A 21,304-nucleotide genomic window follows, 5' to 3' on the forward strand; every position below is an offset into this window, starting at 1 on the left:
TGGAATAGTTTAAATAAATTATGGAGAAGTTTAAATGCAGTTAGGATGTAATTGTTAAAATACTGTAAAAAGTTTTTTTGTTACAATGGAATTGTTATTCCTAATGCATTCAGGGTGATTAAGCAAGCAAGTCAAACTTTAAAAAATGTCCTGCGAAATGTTTTGATTATTTTAACAAAGCATACCCTCCTGTAATATAGCTATTTTGAATTTACAAATTGCTATTTTAATAAGCCATTACAATCTTAGTAAAGAAATACTTGACTTGCTTAATTGCTGTCTGCTTTGTATAATCAATACCAACATTCAAAAATAATAAATGCTATTTTTTTAATTTTAGAAATGTTCTATAATATTTAATTTGCTAATTCCAACATCTAAATGTTCCCCATAAAGTTTGTGTGACCTTTTACATTGAAAGTCAAATGTTAACATATATCTGCCAATTGCTGTTTTTTAAAACAATGCTTACATTTTATTTAGATATCAATTTCTGTTTTTAGCAACACCTAATCCAGTGGTTAATTTGTAAATAAAAATAAGTGCCGCGGCTCTCATCAGGAGACAGTTTGCACCAGCCCATTTCTCCTGTTTGCCCCGCCTAAATGGGAACCAACTACAAACAATGAAAGTGGGGAAAGGATTTTTTTTTTCATAAAGTTTTATTGGCATTTATAGGTAACAGGATTACAGTTGCATACAAGTGCATCATTTGTTTCGTTTACCAATTGCAGATCCCATAATTACCCATATTGTCTTTGCTAGCTTAACTTGTATAACATATTCCAACATGTAACATCCCCTAGTGGGGAGAGGATGCGGTGTAATGGCCGAGCTGATGACCTCAAAACTGGGGAATCAGGTTCGACACTCAGCATCAGCTCAACATCCTATGATTCTGGCAAATCAATAAATCTCCTCATAATTAATGTGTGCTTAACTGGTGCTCAAGAAAAGTGCTGGTGTTGATGATTAAGTGTTGGTGTTGAGCACTGGAAACAACTGGCACAAATTTAGCACTGACCTAATCAGTAAATAGGTATTTGCCCCATGTTAAAATGATTTTCATATCTTCCATCTGCTTATACAGCATAATGATCTGCTTCTCCATACCTTCTCTACTCTTTTTGCCTTTCAGCATCAACCACCTTCTCTCTGATCCTTCTTTTGTATTGCTTTTTTAAAACTTTTATAGTGACCTGAAATGGCCATTTGGCTACATTTACAAACTTTATAAAACTCTTTAAGTAAATAATTAAACTAAAATACGTAAATGCCCTTTCCAGAACATGGTAGGGAACGATTTATTCAATGGTGCCAAGTTTTAGATGGTATAACATTTAAAAACTAGGCAGCAGCACTAAATGTTTTTACCTGAACTTGAGCCTTAAATTCATGGAAGTTTGTGAATCACTTAGAGAAATTTTCCCTGGAACCACACTTTAACACCTGATGCAGATCAGTAGTTACACCAAGAGTATGGTCAATTGACCCTATGTGGTAAAGAATGGCATTTTGCATATTTGCAACCATATGACCTAATGGGTTCTAGGCTTTGATCAACATGTGGAAAAATTACTAGATTACAGCTGTACAACTAGTGTTTTACAGTGAAGAACTGTGAACATTTGTATTCTGCTAATGCAGTTCCTGTACTCCACTGATAACCCAATTAATAAATATGAACATTCTGGAATTGGGAGATACTACAACTAGATAGTGGAAAAGTTCTCTAGAACATGTCCTTACTCACAGGGGTATCCAAGGAAACAACATGAACATGCTACATTTTACAAAATACTTTTTTCGAAAGGTCAAGTGTGTTGCACCGATCAGACTTGTGCAACTAGATACTAAATTAACTCAAATTACGTTTTTCAGCCAGCCAGATAATGTAGAAGAAATGATATAAATAACCAATGGCCTCATTATGACTTTGGCATAGATGCGCCAACTCTCCGCCGGCATGGCTGCGCCAAAGCCACGCAAGGACCGCCCACCTCATTCTAAGTTGGACTTGTGTAAGGCGGATGGTCTTTTGCCTTTCTAACCGGTGCCAGAAAAACAAGCACCGCACTCGGAACTGCAAAAATGTCCCAGCACGGCATGGACTGTGACTTCCCTGCTGTGCAGAAACTGGCGGTGCAAGCATACAGGGGGGCAGATGTTGTGCCCTCCTGAATGCATCCCCATGGTATGGGGGCACTGTAGGGTCCCCTTTATTCCTGCACCTCCAGCCTTTTCATGGGGGGGCTCCCGCCATGAAATGGCTGGCAGTGGGAGAACTCGTAATATGCTGAGCGGGACTGCGCCAGTCCCACTCAGCATACTGCATTGTGGCGCAGCTCCACCACCGCAGGGAACTGCGGTTCCCTGGCGCAGCAGTGATCATCTGCCGCTATGATTACATGTAGTCGTAATACGGTGGACGGACCATCACACTCATAATCAGGCCTTTAATCTTTAGGTACGGGTCAATCAGGTCCCAAAAACAGAAAGAAGATGTGAAAGGAAACACAGCTGAGTATGCAACCTTTGTCGCTTGTTACCTTTCATTGATTGCAATATTTGTGGTCATGTTGTTCATGTGCATACTAGAACAGATACTCCTACTCTATGTTTGTATCCATTCCAGGGCGTGTTGGAGAGCTTCTTAGGAACAGCAGTCACTGGAGCAGTCTTCTGCCTTTTTGCTGGGCAGCCACTTACCATACTGAGCAGTACAGGTCCAGTTTTGGTCTTCGAGCGACTCCTCTTTAATTTTAGCAAGTAAGTGCATGGTGGTCAGTTTTTATTTACTAATTTATTTTGACATGTTCATAATAATTTCTTTATTCGTGTGCTTATGTTTTATATACATGTGTATTAAGGTGCACTGCATATCTAATCATTAGGTGGTTGTTTTTTCCCACTTTGCAACACAGGGTCTGCCATATATTATTTCAGGTTAGTCCCTCTTGTTTAGAAGATGTGTACTGTGTGTGATCCACAATTAGGTTAGACGGATAGGGGGCAATTTCTTATGGTAAAAGGAGGAGAAGGGTTGACCTGTTGGAGCATTCAACCTGGTGGCCTAGTCCCTAAATCGACATTAGGACTTTACCTGGTCAGTTCAGGCTGAGAACACTTTCCTAACAAGTCTACATTTGAGCTCTCGTCAAAAATAGTCAAGCATGACGGTTCTCTCATCTTGAGGTTCAGTGAGTACTATCGGGCACTACATTGTACCTTGATAGATTTTTTTACATGATAATATTATTTGTTTTAATGAGGTGTTTTATTAAGCACCAACATGTCCCTTGTCACCACTGCCTACAATCACCTTGTCACCACTGCCTACAATCACCTTGTCACCACTGCCTACAATCACCTTGTCACCACTACCTAGAATTAAATGTACTATATTATGATCAACTGGTTTAGAGTGTACCGTCAGACTGTATTAGAAAGAATGTTTTTTCAGTTAGATCTCGGCGGGTTTTAGCCATGAGCAATCCTGTGGCAGTATGTTATGGTCCCATCTCTGTTCACAGTGAGTGTTCCTTTAACTGCCAGTCTGCATATCTTGAATGTTTCCTTGATACTGGCTATTTCTACAGCATTTTATAAGATGTGGGCACTGGGCAGTGTCCTTGGGTCTGGATGCAGGGACGGTCATAGATGTTCCAAAGATAGTGACTCATACCTGATGGTTTAATATCCAGACTTTTTCCGTCTTGATTTGGCTTGACTGATGGTCCTGGTAGTACCTGATTTGAGGTTTTGATCACTTTTAAATGAGGGGCTAGTTTATTTTCTCTTTTGTACAGTGCTCAAGATTTTAAATTCCACTCTGTTCCACTTTAAGTGGATGTAGGCCCATCATTGGTGAAGCAATATGTTTATTTGAATATTTATTTATGGTAATTTTATATTGCATCATGAGGAACTGTTCTGCTACTTACCAGCACAGGATTCAAATTGCACAGAGATTGGTCAAGAGGAAAGGCAATGTAAGGAGAGAAAGTGCCTAATTAGGGAGGGTGGGTGCCAAAAGCTGATATTCTAAATTTGTTTCCCATGGTAGGCCAGCAGGTTCATTAAAACAAACATCTGAGGGTTCAGTTTTCATGAGTTTCATGACACAAATGTGGTAAATGTGTTTGGATTCTATCTTTTTCTTGTGAATTTGAAGTCTGTTTTCAAGGTTCATTTGTGGGCAAATGATATAGCCTATATAGTAATAGTTCAGTAATGAGAGGACCAATGCTTCTGTGATTTGCCATTATTGCTCATTTGCTATATATGGTTCCAAAATGGGGGCCTTCTGTTTTCATGGGCCAGCCCTCGGAAGTGGTTGTCCACGGGCCGTATATGGCTCAGGAAGGTGCCGCGCGGCCCCCATTCTGGTTGTTAAAGTTATTTGGCCCTGGGGAAATGGTGGTCCCAGCAGCCGGGGGAGTAACCCCCATTCCTTTTTATTTAGCCCCAGGGAGGAGGTGGTCTCTGGGGCATAGTAAAGCCCTGGAGGAGGGTCTGCATGGTCACCCTTCCTTTTGTTTAATAAGCCCCGCAGAGGTGGTGGTCCTGGGACTCTTAAAGGCCAGTGTAGGGGGGTCTCTGTGGCCCCCCTCCTTATACTCAATAAAGCCCTGGGGAGGCGGTGGTCCCCAGGGCTAAAAAGCCCACTAGGAATGGGGCCCCTTGCGCCCCTCTTCTTTAAAACAAATATCTGTGCAAGCCCCCGGGACCTGGCCCACCCGGGGGCTTTTTAGACAACGAATGAAAGAGCACACGCTCATTAAAAAAAAAAAAAAACTCTGCCATGTATTTATAATGGTCCTGGCAAATCTTTTTTTTTAAAAGCTTTTTGCCCTGGTGGGGTCCCAGGTTCAGGCTATTTCTAACCTGCCCCCTTTTCTATTTTTTAAATGTTTTTTTTAAGACTCGGCTGAAGCAGAGTCTCAAGATGGCTGCCAACACTTCCTGGTTGCAGTGTCGGTAGCCAATCAGCACGGGACTGTCGGAGCCTCTGAAGACACGGGCCTCTAGATATCCAAATTTGGATAGCCTTTAATATCTCCAAAACTACTGAACCAAGTAGTCTTTTTGTTAAACTGCAGATGTGACATGATGTGCAGCTTGGAACTGAAAGGCAGTGTGTGTTTTTATGTATTTGCTGACGTCACAATGTTTTATTTGCTGACTTATGGCTTTTTTGTTTAGGAAGTGCATGCTGGTTGATTCCTTACCATGTCATAAAGACCCAGTACTATTAACTAACCACCTTTACTAGTTCAATTGTTTTATTTTGCTGTCATGATAATATGTTCTTGAATTTAGCGGTTTTTTTTGTTTACAAAGTAAAGAAATGCACACATAGGCTTTCTTAAGGTTGTCACAAAAATGCTTTCTTTTTGTCAAAATACCTAGGGGCAGATTCACAGAACTAACTTAAGACAAAATCATAAACTTACTACTTTTGGTATTCACAGAAGTTAGGATTTTGCCTTAAGTTTGTCTTAAGACAAACTTAAGACAGACTTAAGACAGTCTTAAGACAGACTTAAGACAGTCTTAAGACAGACTTAAGACAAACTTAAGACAGACTTAAGACAGACTTAAGACAGACTTAAGACAGACTTAAGACAGACTTAAAACAAACTTAAGACAAAATCCTAACTTAAGTCTTTCTTAAGTCTGTCTTAAGTCTGTCTTAAGTTTGTCTTAAGTCTGTCTTAAGTCTGTCTTAAGTTTGTCTTAAGACAAACGTAAGACAAAATCCTAACTTCTGTGAATACCAAAAGTAGTAAGTTTAGGATTTTGTTTTAAGTTAGTTCTGTGAATCGGGCCCTTAGTATACACCACATACAACACAAAATTCATCTTGTGACTCCTTTTCACAACAAATCATTTGACTCTGTCATGCAAAGGGTCTATCGCCCATCTTCCATTTTGTTATAGATCAAGATGCTGCTTCGTTTTGGGATTTTCTTTTTAGGACAGCTAGGGACAATACACACAAAGTTGCCTTACTCCCCCTAACACAACGCTAGACATAGTGCCTTTCCCAGCCCTTGCTTGGACTGCCACTTGCCCAGTACTTCATTGGATTCCTTGGATTGACAACATGATGGAAGACTTATTGCATAGTCCTGGTATGGCCTCATACCAAGTAGGTTCATGTACTTATATTGTTGGGTGATGTTTGTAAAGGTCAATATCTGACAGTGCTCAGCATTGTGACGCAGTCATTCACCCAACCATCTTTTTCTCGTCTCTGCCCTTGCTTTACAGGGACAACGACTTTGATTATTTAGAGTTCCGCCTCTGGATCGGTCTGTGGTCTGCCTTCCAGTGTCTCATCCTGGTCGCCACGGACGCCAGCTTCTTGGTGAAGTACTTCACCCGATTCACCGAAGAAGGCTTCTCCTCCCTGATCAGCTTCATCTTCATATATGACGCTTTCAAGAAGATGATCAAGTTGGCAGATTATTACCCAATCAACTCTCATTTCAAAGTGAACTACGTCACCCAGTTCAGCTGTGCCTGTTTCCCGCCTGACCCAGGTAAGAATGGCCCTAATTGCACCTCATATTCCATGTTTGGGAGCCTGTTTGGTGGCCGCCACTTCTGTACTACCACCGATTAACCACCTGCCTTTGTAACCTATACTGCTGTATGTTTCACGGCTGGTAGTCCATGCTCACTTTACATTGGGTACCACTGGCACAGGGAGGTGTGTCACGGCATGAGAAAGTTGTTAATGTGTACTGTGGTCATTTGAACTGTTTGCATTTTCAGACGTAGTTAATGTGTCTGCTTGAAAATTATTTTAGAGCTGAGTTACATCTCCTGCAAGAGTATTGATTTTTTTTGCCGGGAAAAGTTACCGTTCTTGGTTCCATAATGTATGCTGTGATGGCTGTTGTTCGGAAAGTTGTCTATGGTTCTGTCTGCTGGTTTGCAGCATCAAAAACCAGTGATCGCGTTTTACATTCAAAGACAGAGCATGAACAGGGATGTTTTTACACTTCTTTGCAATGTAGCACCACCCAGGCTGTTTATGTAATCCATTTCCTGGACTCACACATGCAGATGGGAGAACTCGTGGCAAATTCCATGCAAGCTGGCAATGTATCTTTCAGGCTGTGAGTTTTGTGAACAGGGCACATTGTACTTGCGAAGTTATTGTTTCAAAAAGTAAGTAAGAGATATCTAAGTCTGCACTTCCTCAACCAGAATGACAAGTTCCCCAGGTAGGGCAGCTGACGCCGCCTTGAGGAAGAACATGCCAGAGACCTCAGTCATTGAATGAAGAATGTTTGTCCTGGCACAGCCGTTCTTTCCTCGTTCCTGTGAAAGTCGATGTTTACTCTGCTCGGCCTTTTCAACCAGGATCCGGAGTCACTGACAAGGAAACACTCGCATTAAAGCGCAGAGAGGAATCCCCTGGTTGTTCAGTGGCTCCCATCCACGGATGGTCGGGGGCAGACGTGGGAAGAGATGTATTCGAGGAGAAACCCGTCTGTGACTAACAGGTTGATTGCAAAAAACAGAGGGCCCGATTCACAGAACTAACTTAAGACAAAATCCTAAACTTACTACTTTTGGTATTCACAGAAGTTAGGATTTTGTCTTAAGTTTGTCTTAAGACAAACTTAAGACAGACTTAAGACAGTCTTAAGACAGACTTAAGACAGTCTTAAGACAGACTTAAGACAGACTTAAGACAGACTTAAGACAGACTTAAGTTAGGATTTTGTCTTAAGTTTGTCTTAAGTTTGTCTTAAGTCTGTCTTAAGTCTGTCTTAAGTCTGTCTTAAGTTTGTCTTAAGTCTGTCTTAAAACTGTCTTAAGTCTGTCTTAAGACTGTCTTAAGTCTGTCTTAAGACAAACTTAAGACAAAATCCTAACTTCTGTGAATACCAAAAGTAGTAAGTTTAGGATTTTGTCTTAAGTTAGTTCTGTGAATCGGCCCCAGAGTGTGACACTGTCAGTGAAAGCTTCCTCCGTTTGTGATTTTGGTGAGAATTATGCCACTGCTTCTGTGCATGAGGCCAGACTGCAAGACTGGTTCTGATCGCCCACGTTCAATTTTATACAACGTGAGTGAAAAGCAACGTTTCTTATGAATCAAAAGAAAGGCACATTCATTTATTGTAGAAAAAGCATTGACAACAGTTTTAAAAAACAAATGCTGTGCTGTCAAAGTTGACTAAAACCATGCATAGTACAAATAACTATTTTTATTGCACATAGAAATTACAGAAGCAGATCTCAGAAGTGCGAGTGCCTTGCTACATGTGTAAACAGTGTAATTCGGAAAGATCTGTTGTAAATACGTCTTCCTGGCAATAAAGAAGGATGTGCATTTGTATTTCTGAAAACAGCAGTTTGTTATTACATGGTTCCCTTGCGTGATGCAAACTTCCCCCTGATTCAATTCGACTCTGAGGACCATCACTTGATTGCAGCTTGGCAAGGTGTAAGAAGGTCGAGGCGGAACAGCACATTGTGTCACGGATTAAATGTGCAATTATTGTAAATATTATAGGTGATACACCTTCACTGCGAGTGCTGATTAACAGCAGTGCCGGCTGGTATTGCTGGATCCCAGATGGATGTTAGTAATGTCATTGAATGCCATTCGAATCAGGTCCCCCTCGCTGTCAGAGATGCTTTCAGGCCCCCCTCGCTGCCAGAGATGCTTTCAGGCCCCCCTCCCCCTCGCTGTCAGAGATGCTTTCAGGCCCCCCTCGCTGTCAGAGATGCTTTCAGGCCCCCGTCACTGTCAGATATGCTTTCAGGCCCCCCTCGCTGTCAGAGATGCTTTCAGGCCCCCTTTGTTGTCTGAGATGCTTTCAGGCCCCCCTCGCTGTCAGAGATGCTTTCAGGCCCCCCTCGCTGCCAGAGATGCTTTCAGGCCCCCCTCCCCCTCGCTGTCAGAGATGCTTTCAGGCCCCCCTCGCTGTCAGAGATGCTTTCAGGCCCCCGTCACTGTCAGATATGCTTTCAGGCCCCCCTCGCTGTCAGAGATGCTTTCAGGCCCCCTTTGTTGTCTGAGATGCTTTCAGGCCCCCCTCGCTGTCAGAGATGCTGTCAGGCCCCCCTTGTTGTCAGAGATGCTCTATGACCCCCTCGCTCTCAGAGAGGCTTTCAGGCCCCCCTTGTTGTCAGAGATGCTTTGAGGCCCCCCTCGTTGTCAGAGATGCATTCAGGTCCCCCTTGCTGTCAAAGATACATTCAGGTCTCCCTCTCTGTCACCCATGCTTTCCGAATCAGATCTCCCTCGCTGTTAGAGATGCTTTCAGGCCCCCTCGCTGTCAGAGATGCATTCAGGCCCCCCTCCCTGTCAGAAATGCATTCAGGTCTCCCTTTCTGTCAGCGATGCTTTTCAAATCAGGTCTCCCTCGCTGTCAGAGATTCATTCAGGCACCCCTTGCTGTCAGGGATGCATTCAGGTCTCCCTCTCTGTCATCGATGCTTTCCGAATCAGGTCTCCCTCGCTGTCAGAGATGCTTTCAGGCCCCCCTCGCTGTCAGAGATGCATTAAGGCCCCCCTCGCTGTCAGAGATGCATTCAGGTCTCCCTCTCTGTCAGAGATGCTTTCCGAATCAGGTCTCCCTCGCTGTCAGAGATGCTTTCAGGCCCCCCTCGCAGACAGAGATGCATTCAGGTCCCCCTCGCTGTCAGAGATGCATTCAGGCCTCCCTCTCTGTCAGCGATGCTTTCCGAATCAGGTCTCCCTCATTGTCAGAGATGGTTTCAGGCCCCACTCGCTGTCAATGATGCATTCAGGTCCCCCTCTCTGTCAGAAATGCATTCAGGTCTCCCTCTCTGTCAACCATGCTTTCCAAATCAGGTCTCCCTTACTGTCAGAGATGCTTTCAGATCCCCTCGCTGTCAGAGATGCATTCAGGCCCTCCTCGCTCTCAGAGATGCATTCAGGTCTCCCTTTCTGTCAGCAATGCTTTCTGAATCAGGCCTCCCTCGCTGTCAGAAATGCTCTCAGGCCCCCCTCGCTCTCAGAGAGGCTTTCAGGTCCCCCTCGCTGTCAGAGATGCATTCAGGCCCCCCTCGCTGTCAGAGATGCATTCAGGCCCCCCTCGCTGTCAGAGATGCATTTAGGTCTCCCTCTCTGTCAGCAATTCTTTCCGAATCAGGTCTCCCTCGCTGTCAGATATGCTTTCAGACCCCCTCGCTGTCAGAGATGCATTCAGGCCCCCCTCGCTGTCAGAGATGCATTCAGGTCTCCCTCTCTGTCAGCAATGCTTTCCGAATCAGGTCTCCCTCACTGTCAGATATGCTTTTAGACTCCCTCGCTGTCAGAGATGCATTCAGGCCCCCCTCGCTGTCAGAGATGCATTCAGGTCTCCCTCTCTGTCAGCGATGCTTTCCGAATCAGGTTTCCCTCGCTGTCAGAGATGCTTTCAGGCCCCCCTCGCTGTCAGAGATGCATTCAGATCCCCCTCGCTGTCAGAGATGCATTCAGGTCTCCCTCTCTGTCAGCCATGCTTTCCGAATCAGGTCTCTCTCACTGTCAGAGATGCTTTCAGACCCCCTCGCTGTCAGAGATGCATTCAGGCCCCCCTCGCTGTCAGAGAGGCATTCAGGTCTCCCTCTCTGTCAGCGATGCTTTCCGAATCAGGTCTCCCTCGCTGTCAGAGATGCTTTCAGGCCCGCTCGCTGTCAGAGATGCGTTCAGGTCCCCCTCGCTGTCAGAGATGCATTCAGGTCTCCCTCTCGGTCAGCAATGCTTTCCCGAATCAGGTCTCCCTCCCTGTCAGAGATGCTTTCAGGCCCCCCTTGCTGTCAGAGATGCTTTTAGGCCCCCCCTCGCTGTCAGAGATGCATTCAGGTTCCCCTCACTGTCCATTCAGGTCTCCCTCTCTGTTAGCGATGCTTTCTGAATCAGGTCTCCCTCGCTGTCAGAGATGCTTTCAGGCCCCCCTCGCTATCAGAGAGGCATTCAGGTCCCCTTTGCTGTCAGAGATGCATTCAGGTCTCCCTCGCTGTCAGAGATGCTTTCCAAATCAGGTCTCCCTCGCTGTCAGAGATGCTTTCCGAATCCGGTCTCCCTCGCTGTCAGAGATGCTTTCAGGCCCGCCTTGTTGTCAGAGATGCTTTCTGGTATCCCTCGCTGTCAGAGATGCTTTCAGGTCTCCCTCGCTGGCAGAGATGCTTTCAGGTCTCCCTCGCTGTCATAGATGCTTTCCGAATCAGGTCCCCCTCGCTGTCGGAGATGCTTTTAGGTCCCCCTCGCTGTCCGAGATGCATTCCGAATCAAGTCCCCCTCGCTGTCGGAGATGCTTTCAGGTCCCCCTCGCTGTCAGAGATGCTTTCAGGCCCCCCTTGTTGTCAGAGATGCTTTCAGGCCCCCCTCGCTGTCAGAGATGCTTTCAGGTCTCCCTCGCTGTCAGAGATGCTTTCAGGCTCCCCTCGCTGTCAGAGATGCTTTCTAAATCAGGTCCCCCTCGCTGTTGGAGATGCTTTCAGGTCCTCCTCGCTGTCGGAGATGCTTTCAGGTCCCCCTCGCTGTCAGCAATGCTTTCCGAATCAGGTCCCCCTCACTGTCTTAGATGGTTTCAGGCCCCCCTTGTAGTCAGAGATGCTTTCAGGCCCCCCTTGCTGTCAGAGATGCTTTCAGGTCCCCCTCTCTGTCAGAGATGCTTTCCGAATCAGGTCCCTCTCGCTGTCAGAGATGCTTTCCGAATCAGGTCCCTCTCGCTGTCAGGGATGCTTTCTCAATCAGGTCCCCCTCGTTGTCAGTGATGCTTTCCTAATCAGGTCCCCCTCCTTGTCAAGGACGCTTTCTGCATCAGGCCCCCCTTGTTGTCAGAGATGCTTTCCTAATCAGGCCTCCCTTGCTGTCAGAGATGCTTTCAGGCCCCCCTCCTGGTCAGAGATGCTTTCAGGTCTCCCTCGCTGTCAGAGATGCTTTCCAAAGCAAGTCCCTTTTGAGTTCATAGCTGCTCTGCGAATCAGGTTTGTCTCGTTCTCTGAGATGCGTTCCTGCTTCTCTTTGCAACAGTCAGAGTAGGAAATCAGTTGAAAACAACTTTCAGACATCAGATTTGAGGCATGCAGTTCAGAGGCAACCAACGCAGGCCAAGGAGGGCCAGATCAGTGCCAGGGTTTCATTGTAACGAGTCAATATCAAAATGAGTTCTTTTAAGTTCCACTGTATCCTGGAGATCTAGCATGAACCCAGCCCTTCAGTACATATGTTTGAGTCCCCTGACCTAGTTTGAGGTTATTTGGTGGTCCCTGTATGAGAGCCTCAGTCTCTGTTGCGATCCCACGAGGAGCCAATGCCCAGACGTCCAGCTTGTGGAACTTATTCCTTCACCTTGGCGATACTTGGACCCACAGTACTCTGGAAATGGGAAGCTCCCAAGAGAGGATCCTGAACTTTACAAGGAGTTAATGGGATCCTGTAACTGCTCTTAGAATATCGTGACTAGCTGTACCCCTTGAATTAACTCTCCACCAAGGACTTTTTCCTCTGGTCTAGATGTGTCCTTTACAAGAGGAAGGTGTACACATTGTATTTTGTCACACGGTGGCACGCCACTAGCTGCTGTAATTAATTAGCAATAAAGGAAGTTTGGTGAAATAAATGAACATCACTACACTTTATTTAAAGGAGGTTACCGTTAAATGCTAAATATCCAGTATTAACTGATGGTAGACATGGAACTCTATGTACCCAGATTTTAATCTTGCAACTTTGTGTTTAACCTACACCTCAGTGAGGAATGAGACACACTTACTCATTGAAAATGTTTAGTGAATCAGGCATTCTGTACCTAAACGTGCACACTAGGCATTATGAACAAGTTACAGTAGACTGAATGAAACTTGGAATCCATTGTTTGTGAGCACATGTTTACCTTCCAGCCAAATACATGAATTCATAGGAGGCCTCTAACTAGTGGTGGAGTTAATGAGCTCTTGCACTATATCACATTCCTTTTACATTGACATCTACCTGCTATGGTTTCCCAATACAATGTAGGAGGTGGCACTGTCGCTGATACACACCATGATGATCTAGAGGTAAAGGAACAAGTTCTGGGGGACATTTCATGCCAGGCAGATCGAATGTAACTGGTCATTGAATGTTGACGGGAAAAAATCAATAGATGTCTGAAGGAGGGATTCATTCTTTAGAAGAGTAAACACCATTGCTTCCTGTATTGTTCTGGGTCTGTTGAGGTGCCCAATATTTTAATTAGTTGGGCTGATTTAATTCAAGAAATATTCTCTCAAGATAGCAGAGATGGAATGTATCCATTCAGACACAATTGCCTCCCAACAACGTTGATGATGGAAAACTGCTTTTGGCCATAGACTATGACCATGGGACCAATATTGCAGAGACTTATTTCTCTGTCCCACTCTGATTGTGTCTCACACACTAGACTCAAAATAAATAAATAAAGTGTGAGATTCCAGGTGTGTTCAGCGAGTAAGTTGTGCATGTGCTGCAAGTAATGTGACCTGCACTTAGTATCCGTTGACTGCTAAAGTCAGAGCTGGTGCACATAGAGTCGAATGAAGAAGCTCCTTTGTAAAGTGATGGCCATTGTTTACCATTTGCTGTTTCCAGGCCCAATCTAGCTACCTCTTCCAGGAATGGCTCGAATTGGTTCTCAGAGGTGTTCCTATGTGTGGTATGAGTAGTTACTGCACTTCACTCGGCGTGAACTGTGCCAGGCTTTCTTCAAAACACTGTAGATATCCTTGTATTACTTCCTTGGGCACCATGCAGGTGAGAGCAGGGAAGGCCATTCGCACAATCTAGGATAAGTTGCTTGTAACCAAATCTGTCACTTCATTACTCTGTAACTGTCAGAGAATCCTGCTAATTGCGGCACCACTCAGACTCATAGCCAAGGTTTCACTCAGACTCCTCACCAAGGTTTCACTAAGACTCATCACCAAGGTTTCACTAAGACTCATCGCCAAGGTTTCACTCAGACTCATCAGCAAGGTTTCACTCAGTCTAATCGCCAAGGTTTCACTCAGACTCATAGCCAAGGTTTCACTCAGTCTCATCGCCAAGGTTTCACTCAGACTCATCGGCAAGGTTTCACTCAGTCTCATCGCCAAGGTTTCATTCAGACTCATTGCCAAGGTTTCACTCAGTCTCATCGCCAAGGTTTCATTCACGCTCATCGCCAAGGTTCCACTCAGACTCATCAGCAAGGATCACTCAGACTCATCGCCAAGGATCACTCAGACTCATCGCCAAGGATCACTCAGACTCATCGCCAAGGATCACTCAGACTCATCACCAAGGTTTTACTCAGACTCATCACCAAGGATCACTCAGACTCATCGCCAAGGTTTCCCTCAGACTCATCGCCAAGGATCACTCAGACTCATCGCCAAGGATCACTCAGACTCATCACCAAGGTTTCACTCAGACTCATCGCCAAGGATCACTCAGACTCATCGCCAAGGATCACTTAGACTCATCACCATGGTTTCTCCCTCTGTTACTGTACTCACTTACAGCAGTGCACTTTTCACTAAGGTGACCCATCACTTACAAGGTGGAGTTCCACCAGATGAGGGAGTGGAGGCCTCATTAAATATATCACTATCCCTGTGGGAGTGGATGAAATTTAAGGGGACTTTGTGCGTTTTAACAGGTATTTCACAGTCAGGGGTCACATCCACATATGAACTGCATTAACACGAGTTAGGTGGCATAGGCAACGTAGGGAAAACACTATGAGGCCGAATCACAAAGACATTTTAGAGTACGCAAGATAGTACTCCTGTAGAACTCCTTTATGTGCCCTTACGTGCCTTTATGAATTGGCCCCATAACATCTATAACAAGAATAAAGTGGGAATAAAGAGTTCTATTTATATACAGTTAGTATAGATGGAAAGACTGGTGCTCTCTTTGTTATTTTGCCCCCAGAGACATTCACAAAGATATTTAAGATAACGCACTACTCCTGTAATACTACTTCTCATAAAGGCAAAGCGGTTTGGTGCTCTAATAGGACGACACGGCTTAACGGAAGTAATCTGTGCTCTGTAGCATCATTCTTCGCAAGGTAGAGGTAAATTAACATTACCCCTAGAGACATTGTACCGGACTGCAGCTGGTCCTCTTGTCATTTACACCCTACCAATGAGTATGGTCTGTAATTCATTTATTTTGATTATAAGAGCAGAGTGATAATATTGAGAGGTCCTGATGAATGCCGCGAACAAATAAGTCATCTGGCAGAAACATGTCGACCACCAATAACTAGGATATTTTGCCAATCCTAGATCACCTCATTTTAACTCTAGCTGATGGGAACTATTATTAAATTTGACTTTGTTACCCTGTAGCTAGTTTTATTCACCCACACTTTGTTTAATTTCACACTCTGCCCCTTACTCCCCCTGTCAACTTGGGTATCCCCATTAAAACACCTCACGCTCCTCTCTTGTCCCTTTTTTGAGAGTTGTAGCCCACACTGTATACCTTGCGGTTACAGTGTGCAAGAGGGGACCCAATGATGAAGCATGTCACCCTCGGGTGAGTGAGGGTTCTCGTCTTTAAAAGAAAAGATTTTCTTTGCCTCCCTTCCTTACACACACTTATTTTGCTTCTTAAGGACAGTAGCATTTCATCACTTTTAGTGAGATACATGTGTGAATCTGACCCATTGAGTTTGCCAACCATAGTATAGCTGCAACATTGGGCCAGTTGACAACCATCCTAAAGCCACTTTGCTAAAAGGGAGGAACTACATACCCTGTGGATGCTCATCTGCCACCTCCTTCGCAGGACTCCGCGTAACAACGTTGAGGTTGCAGAGTTGTTCGTGCATAAAGCCGCTGGCCCTGCTGTTGGTCGTGTCCACCCGTGTCCTGCAGTCTTACTGCATAGGGGCGGGAGTCCCAGTGTGCCACACTCACCGCTTCCCCTGGTGTTCGCAAACAATGTGCTTACCTGAGCACAGCCCATAAATCATTATCAGACAGAACTCCAAGCTGTGAAGTCTTATTAAAAAAGGCAGCGGTATCTGTGACATAAATGTCAACACTGTAAAGAGGTTGGAGGCGGCAGACTTTTAATTGGGCCGCGCTGACTCAGAGAGACATTTGGAGAAATATGTTTCCTCCCTGGAGGATAAATTAAAGGTAGATGCAACTATTTTTATGCTGGCATACCGAACTTATGATTGGAAGCTCCTTTTGGTATACATGCAACTAACCTTAACACCAAGGGCCCACTGTCCTGGACTTAGTTCTGAAGATTTATCATTTACCAATAACCTTTCTGTTTTGATTTTTCCTTAATTATTTTGCCATTACATATATTCTGCAGTAAAAGCCCCAGGTATGGCGCAACTTTGGAGCCAGAACCCTTGGGAATGTACACGTGAATGTGCAATCATTTTCAGAAACATTGCACTTGCGCTCATCGCAGTGTGGTTTTAGATACTCATATATGACTTTCTCTGGCTGATTGCCCTTGCTTTTCACTCTGCCCTTAAAGGAGAGAGATTTGCTTAGCACCTTTCTCTCACTGGAACCCAGAGTACCCAGGCCTCACTTCGAAGTGAATAAAAAATGTCTTTGCCGATCAAGCCCAATTTTGGGTTGGTCAGTATCGTTGCTTTGAGCCGCATGGCTAACCCCCCAATACTTTTGTTGACCATCTGATGGCAGTATGACTGTAGTATTCTTGCTGGGGCATATGGCTCTATGGTAGCTCACTCATTGGTAATTATTCTGGCCGGGGTTACAGTTTTATGAAAGCTACGCCACTTCTCATCGGGTCTCTCAATAAACACAAGGGGCTATAGGCAGTGCGCGGAGATGCACTTGCGGCAAATAGTTTTGGGTGTCTCGATAAAGTGAAGGTGCCTGAGGCAGTGTGCTCTGATGCGCTCATGAAGATAGTGCCAAGGTGACTCTGCGTTGTCTATGCATGAGGTGTGCACTTTGGGTGATGCATGGGTTGTGAGCCCATGGACTAAGTCAACATTTGCTTGTCTCCGGCTATGCACGTGCCGCCCAAAGTCTTCAAAATATGCAATGAATTTAGAGCTCGGTTTGATGCTGTGGGGTAGGATTAGGGGTGACCGATCGAGTTTTTCAGCAACTCCACGGAATTCCGCAGAGTGAAACTCCGCGAGCTCCGCCCAGACCTAGTTTCTTGGTAAAATTCTTTCTGTTCCTGAACAATCTAATCTATCTGAAACAAAATAGCATAAGATTACACTGAAAGTTCTTTTTCCACTTGAAAAAATATATGTAGTATATTGTCCAGTGATTATTCTATTACTGCTTCTTTTGAAAGTGCAATTACCACAAGAAGAGTGTCCTCAGTGTTAAAAGAGGAACACATGAGCCAAACATTTGAATATTTGTAAAAGCTCCTGACTGAAGCCTTTCCCCGGTAGAGCTAAAGGGTGCACAGTTTTGGTGTCCTCTTCATTCCTTCTCAGTTGAGTATGAGGTCGAGAGATCTTCTGTGTCCTGGCGGCTACAGCATCCTAAGGCAGACATGTTTGAAAGACTAAAGAGTCCAAAGGTGCTCCTACGGAATCCCCTTGTTGTCTCATCCGCAACAACCAGGGTTACGTCTTCTCTCTCTGAAGGGTTCTTTTAGGCATGTAAGGAGAGATGCACAACCCAAGGCAGGTGTTGCCGTGGTGGCCTCACAGGGTGACTTTGCTGGTGATATTGCTGTGCATGTTTTCCAACAAGTGGATTTAGGAGATGCAGAAATCCAAAACAGCCAGTGTTGTATAATCTGTCTACAGGACATAAGCAGTATGAATATATGTGAATAGCCGGTTTAACTTATGACCATAGTAGAAATCCTATACACTGTGTAAACGCCATTGTTGATGTTCAGCCTGTGTGGTGACTTCCTTTCTGAGCACTGGAGGCTGCTTCAGATAAATCTTGGAACATGGGAATGCATTAGCGCCGGGACACTCTTGGGAGTAGCCGCGCACTCTATAAGTACCCAGTAACATTAACATTAACATTAACAGTTGTCCTGTCCAGACACCCTCATGTTGTCTGCTTGTCGGTTTATTGATGTTAGGGCAGGGGATTTCACTGGGGATACTCAAACAGCTACTGCCTCCCTCGCCTGCCAATGCTGCACAGGAGGTGCCAACCCTAATCCGCCTTTAAAGTGGATTAGAATAATTTTCAGTAATTAAATAGGGAGCATATTCAAGCTCTCGCAACATAAGGTGAGCACGTGACCTGTTTAAATTGCATATGTATGAAAGCGGCTCTCCTGGCCACTGGTAATATTAGCAGAATCGGGTCTAGGGCACGTCTCCTGCAGGTAAGAGTGGTGGGGCCGGGAGCTTTGACAAACACGACGAGGGAAACCTAAATAAAAAAAACAATGATATGGGAAACCTTAATAAAAAAAAAAAGACAACCATGGTTTCATTTTTTTTAAATTTAAGTTTCCCTCGTCGTCGTATGTCGAATGCCCCCCCCACCTTGCTGCTCTTACCTGCACGGGCCACGCCTGGTCTTGGGTTCACTGCTCACTGCTGCTTGACTTCTCAAAATAAGGCAATGGAGTATGAAAAGTATTTCTCAAGTGTATACCCATTGCAGACTCCTTTAATAAGTATGTTTAACTACGTTTTTGATACAGAAATCGAAAAATTCTCAGTTAAATTTCATCTATTTTAGTACAGTATCTTTTGACTTATGTTCCTTGTGAACATTGGTAGCCAATGTTGCCCACATGCAATCGAAATTTTCCAGCTTTTAGTTGCCTTACCCATCATAATGTGCCCTAGCCTGTGGCTCGGGCCAATAATTGAGTGGTGGGCAAGTAACAGTGGATGACTCTTTCTGGAAGATGTTAACCACTGTCAGTTCCATATTCAGATCGCAATAAGACATAGTTAAATTATTGTGTTGGATAAACTATGCAATAAGGCTTTAGTGCTGGTGACGCCCGGTGCAACAATGTTTTTGGGCGCCCCATCCATGGTGGCGGTAGTGACCACCTCCACCACTGATTCCCTCACCACTACCTTTTAACAGTGCCCCTCAAGTCTTCATAACCACTCTCTTTCAGATGCATTTAATTAGTTATATAGCACCACTCATACCAGTGTAGGATGTCAGAGCACTTTGCATCACACTCACATTACTCAGAGACAATCAATCATACGTGTGTAAATCAGCGTATAGGAAATGTTACATAAGCCAGAGGACTACAAGGTGTAGGAGTGACATATCATCCATACGGGCAGGCAGTATAGTTTAAGAGTGCTTGGTCTGGAGAAGCACAAAAACACAATTGAAAATGGAACACCATAATTGGGGGTTCTATTTAATAATAAGAATCAATTTCTACCCAAATGAACCCTTTTTGAAACATTAATCTATGCTCTAGTCTATACTTGGCAGTGTACGTGCTGTTCTTTTGGTGACAGTTAATAATTCACTGTTCTATATTAGGATTTTAACTTATAAACTGCAATTAACCAATGGGTGTCTCTCAGAAAAGCAGTAACCCATTGACCTATTTACATTATTTTCACTTTGCGATCTGCATGGTACACATTCTTTACAGTAGGTATATTAATCCTCATGATTCTGATCAGTTAAAACCTCAACTAGACAAAGCTTTGATCTCTCTCAAGGAAGAACATGAATCACCGGAGTTATCTTGACAATTTTATTGTTGCCTGGAAATTGCTGGAGGCAAGGAACGCGGCAGCAGGTGCTTTTAGAACCAAAATAAACTTGCAAACATGACGCCCCTTGAAGTCAGCACCCCGTTCGGTGGCACCGGTTGCACCGTCCTAGAGCTGGCCCTACAATAAGGACTCTCATAATCAAGCCAGCCATGATGCTTTACATTCTTTGAGGTTGAAAACGTCACTACCCATAAATTCGGTAAAAGTGCCAACTATTATTTACAACTCTTGGAAAGCACAAAGTCATAGGATTAAACACTTTGCATTGCATCAGCTTACAGCGGAATTAATCCCTGACCACGTGATGGTGGTGAGACTTCCAGCAATGCCCAGATCATATACAAAGCTGCCCATTTTTCTTGGAACATGCCCTTCTGCGTGAAGAACCTATCGTCCCTGTTAGCTTGAGACATCTCAGAAGTACTGAAATGTTAGTTTCTTCCAAAGGAGAACCTTTTGGAAGAATTCTCTCTTCCTTAGTTTCCCCACAGAGCTCAGGCAGTTTTAGCTTTCATCCTTTCAAGGGTCTAAAAAGCTAGTAGAGGAACTGGGTCTATTAACAAGCTTCTCCACCAGTAGGCCTTTCATCCTGCCTGCATTTCAGAGAAGGGCCTGAGAACCCCCACAGGTGGGTCAGTGTGTGATTTCCTTGTGTACCCCTGGAACATTGACTGTGTGCCACCACTTATTGGTGCACAGTCAGTGTGCTTCCTGACTGTTCGCCTCTGTACCTGGGTTCATAATACCTCACCTATGCAAAGCGATTTCTCGTTTGCACGGAGGCATGTCCCCTCATGATCACACCAGTCTAAAATGTGCACCAGTTTGATCCTTGTTAAAAGATTGGGCTGCTAAGCATCTGCAGTCCCTTCTATAATATCAAAGTGCCTTGGGGACGCAAGAGACGGGCACACATGCCCGTTGTACCTCCCGGGGCACTTCTTGCATTACAGTCCCTGCTCTTGACCACAATCACTGACTATGCAGAGCTGAAAACTACACTAAGCGGCCAACCACATACATCTTATAAATTGCACAGAAAATGCTTGACTCACGATTTTCCCTCCATACATTTCCCCAAGAAAACCCCGACAAAATCCACCAGAATTAGTAGAGAAGCACCGATACCAGGGGTTCTTCCTTCATTACGAATTTGCGTAGGTAATAACCCATTAATTTTGCATCCCAGAATTACTGTATCGGAATTACAGATGCACTCATAATAACTGCTTAAACCATGGAAACTAAGAGCCAGATACTGCAGCCATTTTAAAAACAGAGGCAGTTACCGAACAGTCTCAACTGAGAAGCAAAGGATTCTACCTTTTGGACACAAGGTTTGAGAAAGAGCATTCTCCTATTGTGATGCATCTCATTTGGGGGTTTATAAAGGGCCCCCACGTGAGATTCAAGTTGTGCAAAGGAGTGCATTTATTGAGGATGGGTGGTGAGCAAGAATGGCCTGACGCAAGGCCTTGAAGCCCAAGAAAGCCCTTGAGGCTTGTGAAGACGGCTAGCCACCAGGTCGCAGCACAAAAGACCTCAATAGAGGCTTCTGGGATCATCCCAGGCAATGATGAAGCTGGACCAAGAAATGGGAGCACCGA

At 44.6% G+C, this 21,304-nt stretch overlaps 1 protein-coding gene across 8 annotated transcripts in view; it reads left to right on the forward strand.

The window, feature by feature from the left end:
- The window catches only part of SLC4A4 (solute carrier family 4 member 4), a 739,594-nt gene that overhangs the window by 618,867 nt on the left and 99,423 nt on the right, over nt 1-21,304 (forward strand). For all 8 annotated transcript variants that reach the window (XM_085641000.1, XM_085640999.1, XM_085641004.1 and 5 more), the window contains exons 13-14: nt 2,636-2,769; nt 6,277-6,548. In XM_085641000.1, coding sequence (XP_085497126.1) covers nt 2,636-2,769; nt 6,277-6,548 — 406 coding nt within the window. The remainder of the gene's footprint in view (nt 1-2,635; nt 2,770-6,276; nt 6,549-21,304) is intronic.

Source organism: Triturus cristatus, chromosome 2_2 (genome assembly GCF_964204655.1).
Source record: "Triturus cristatus chromosome 2_2, aTriCri1.1, whole genome shotgun sequence".
Lineage (NCBI taxonomy): Eukaryota > Metazoa > Chordata > Amphibia > Caudata > Salamandridae > Triturus > Triturus cristatus.